This window comes from Aplysia californica, unplaced genomic scaffold (assembly GCF_000002075.1).
Source record: "Aplysia californica isolate F4 #8 unplaced genomic scaffold, AplCal3.0 scaffold00515, whole genome shotgun sequence".
NCBI lineage: Eukaryota > Metazoa > Mollusca > Gastropoda > Aplysiida > Aplysiidae > Aplysia > Aplysia californica.
This window is the reverse complement of record NW_004797785.1, coordinates 253,805-256,861: the sequence shown is the minus strand read 5'-3', so window position 1 is coordinate 256,861 and position 3,057 is coordinate 253,805. Positions and strand designations below refer to the sequence as shown.

General features: G+C 39.3%; 1 protein-coding gene across 1 annotated transcript in view; it reads right to left on the bottom strand.

The window, feature by feature from the left end:
- LOC101858054 (E3 ubiquitin-protein ligase RNF123) overlaps positions 1–3,057 on the bottom strand; it is a gene marked incomplete in the record, with an annotated part of 58,083 nt that overhangs the window by 24,824 nt on the left and 30,202 nt on the right. The window contains 2 exon segments of the mRNA XM_035971827.1: positions 1,080–1,163; positions 2,417–2,518. Coding sequence (XP_035827720.1) covers positions 1,080–1,163; positions 2,417–2,518 — 186 coding nt within the window.

Here is a 3,057-nt window from a genome sequence, read left to right as displayed (position 1 = left end):
TTTTTTCTTTTTCATTTTTCTTTTTTCTTTCTTTTTTCTTTCTTTTTTTTCCATAAGCCAATTCAGACTATTTTACCATTATGTCCATCCTTTTAATTTATTTATTAAATTTTTAATTTATTTTTTTCTCCATAACCCATTTCAGACTATTCCACCACTAGATGTTTGTCAAAATCTTTTTTTGCTTTAGCTCTGACAAAGGTTTATTTAAGTAGTAAGACTAAGGGTCTGAGTTAAATAGGAAAATTTGTGTAAAGCACCTTTTCCAAGGACACAACAATACAACAATTTTAAGCCTCGAACTGATGTCTCCCGATTAAAAGGTCTGTAGCCTTAGCATTGAACTATCAATGCCATTAACAATTTATAAAGTAATAACATTTGTGTTGTGAATGCTTTGAAAACGTCAATTAGATTTATACACAAAATGACAGGTTTGTCAAGGGGCATATTTCCAAGTGAGCGCAGTATTGTCTCTAGAATGCTGATCCTGGACTGATTGCTGCATAAACAATAAACAGACCAGTGACACTCTAGAGTGGTGTCAACGCTGGAGTGACAATACAAATTAGAGCTTGTCTTGACCCAGTCTCATATTCCATTAATTTACAAATTAACTGACCAACGCTGAGAGGGACACAACATGACAGCAGAAAGAATGAGTGTTTACTTGATAAAAATTCTCCCCACTAGGGAACTGAACTTAAGTCTCCTGCATGCACCAGCGAAGCCCCTGAACACTACACCACAGGCATTGGTTGTTTTGGGTCTCTTAACCCTATCTGTACGTCATTTTGTATCCCTGGGGTTGTATTCTTTACATTTTAGAATATTTCTAGAGCGAAGATCTCTTGAAAACTTTCAGTATTTCTCCCAAAAATTTTTTGACAGACTGCTATGCAAAGCGTACGGATCGGATTAACTTGTAAATTTCCTCTTTGAAAAGTGGTGGCACAGAGTTTCCCACGTCATATGGATACGATAGTAAAACACGACGTACGGATAGGGTTAAAAAAGCATTTAAGAAATTTAAGCTAAATTAATTGAGCAGAAAAAAATATCGACAACTGATCTCCTACCTGTGTCCTTGAGCGCCATCATGGCTTTCTTGACCACCTTCCCGTCCTCCTGCACCTCGATGCCCTGGGCTCGGTTCACCTCACCTGGGCCAGCGAACACACAACACATCAATCAGCGAACACACAACACATCGGTCAACAATACACAACATATCGGTCAACAATACACAACACATCAGTCAACAACACACAACACATCAGTCAACACACAACACATCAGTTAATTTTAGTTTGAGTAAGAGTTTTACGGCACTTGCAACACAATAAGGTCATATAAATGCCGAAGATTAGAGGTGTTACAAGAGAGCAACAAACATAAAAAACTAGGAGGAGAGATAAGGACGATAGATGTTTGATAGGAAAAAAGGAGCAAATTACACCAGAGCACCCGCCAACCACCCACACACATCAGTAAGTAAACATAAATAGGGGCAGAGGACGAAGAAAGGAATGTGAATTGTGAATGGCCCACTTCTTTCTTGAGGATTTCACCAGAGGTTTTCTACAGTAGCTATCTAAATATAAAAACTACTGCCCAAGCCGCATATAGAGGTGCGAACTGGCCACGCAAACTTAGAAACATGCGTGCGTGTGTGTGTGTGTGTGTGGGGGGGGGGGGGGGGGGGGCCCCCAAATTGAAAACCCCCTTCCCCGGGCAAAAAACCTTGGGTCCATGATCAATTCTAAATAAAGAGCAAAATTACATGCAAAAAGAGATTAAAATATAAATAAATGTAGTATAAGTAGGAGTATTGGTCGCTTTTAAGCAAATAATGCTGTTTTGAGAAAATCGAAGGTAAAGTCTTTGGATTCTTATTCAGTTTCTTTAAAAGACAAGGAGAGTTTTCTCTATAACCAAACAAAAAATACACACCAATGAAACCAAACTTCTCCTATAGGTTGGTTAAGGCCCACTTTTGGTGAAGGTCAAGATTTCTGGAAACCCCCGAAATCTGCGTTAGCCCGCTTGTCCTTAAAGGTGACCATATTACAAAATCCGGACAATATCAGCAATTGAGATTAACAGAGTTATTTGGACAATTGGCACCTCTGTGCAGATTATTCATTTCTAGGTCCAGTAACAGATAAGATAAGATATGATAAAATAAGATAAGATAAGAGATTAGATAAGGCAAGACAAGATAAGATAATACTTTATTATCCAAGAGGGAAATTTTTCTTGGCTGTACAGGACCGTAAAAACACATGCAGGTATACATAAAAAATTTTAATTATATATTACTCTCATTAAAATTCAATATGAAAAGAGAAGTAAAGCAGACAAAATGTACGTATCACGTCAGACGCATCATTCAACCACACGCAGGCCAACTGACCTCCCAGCTGCCGGTTGAGGTGACTCATGAGGCCCCCGCAGCGCAGGAACTCAAAGTAGTCGCGGGAGTCGCTCCAGAAACACTGGATCGGGGTGAAAGCCTCTGTAGACACAAATGGTGACACGTTTATCGTGGGTGATTTATTTAACACTTTGCAGTCACACAGCCAGCAGAACAAAATACCCCATGGGTCACCCATCTGGTCACCCAGCCAGGAGAGTGACTGCAACGGACTTCTCGGGCCGGGCGCAGAACTGCGTCAAGTGACCAGAACGGATCATTTTCACTCACGCATTATTGCGCCAAGTGACTGCAAAGTGTTTTCACAAATATTTTTTGTCCCTTGCTCATTTCTATGACATTTGACGCCATATGATTTGTAGAAAATTGTGAGTATGATAGACCCCAATAGTGTATTACGTACATAATTGTTATAACATATAACTATCACATACAGATGTCCAAGAAGATTATAGATGTTTGTGAAGGATCTGAGAGCAATGATGATTTTAGAAATGGCGCTGGTGGTGTGGTGAGAAGTGATGATGTGTGTGCATTTTTTTGGTTGTGAATTGCAGTGTATATATTATTTTATTCTCATTTCGTGACGATGTGTAATCGTGTGCGTGTGATAAGCAAAT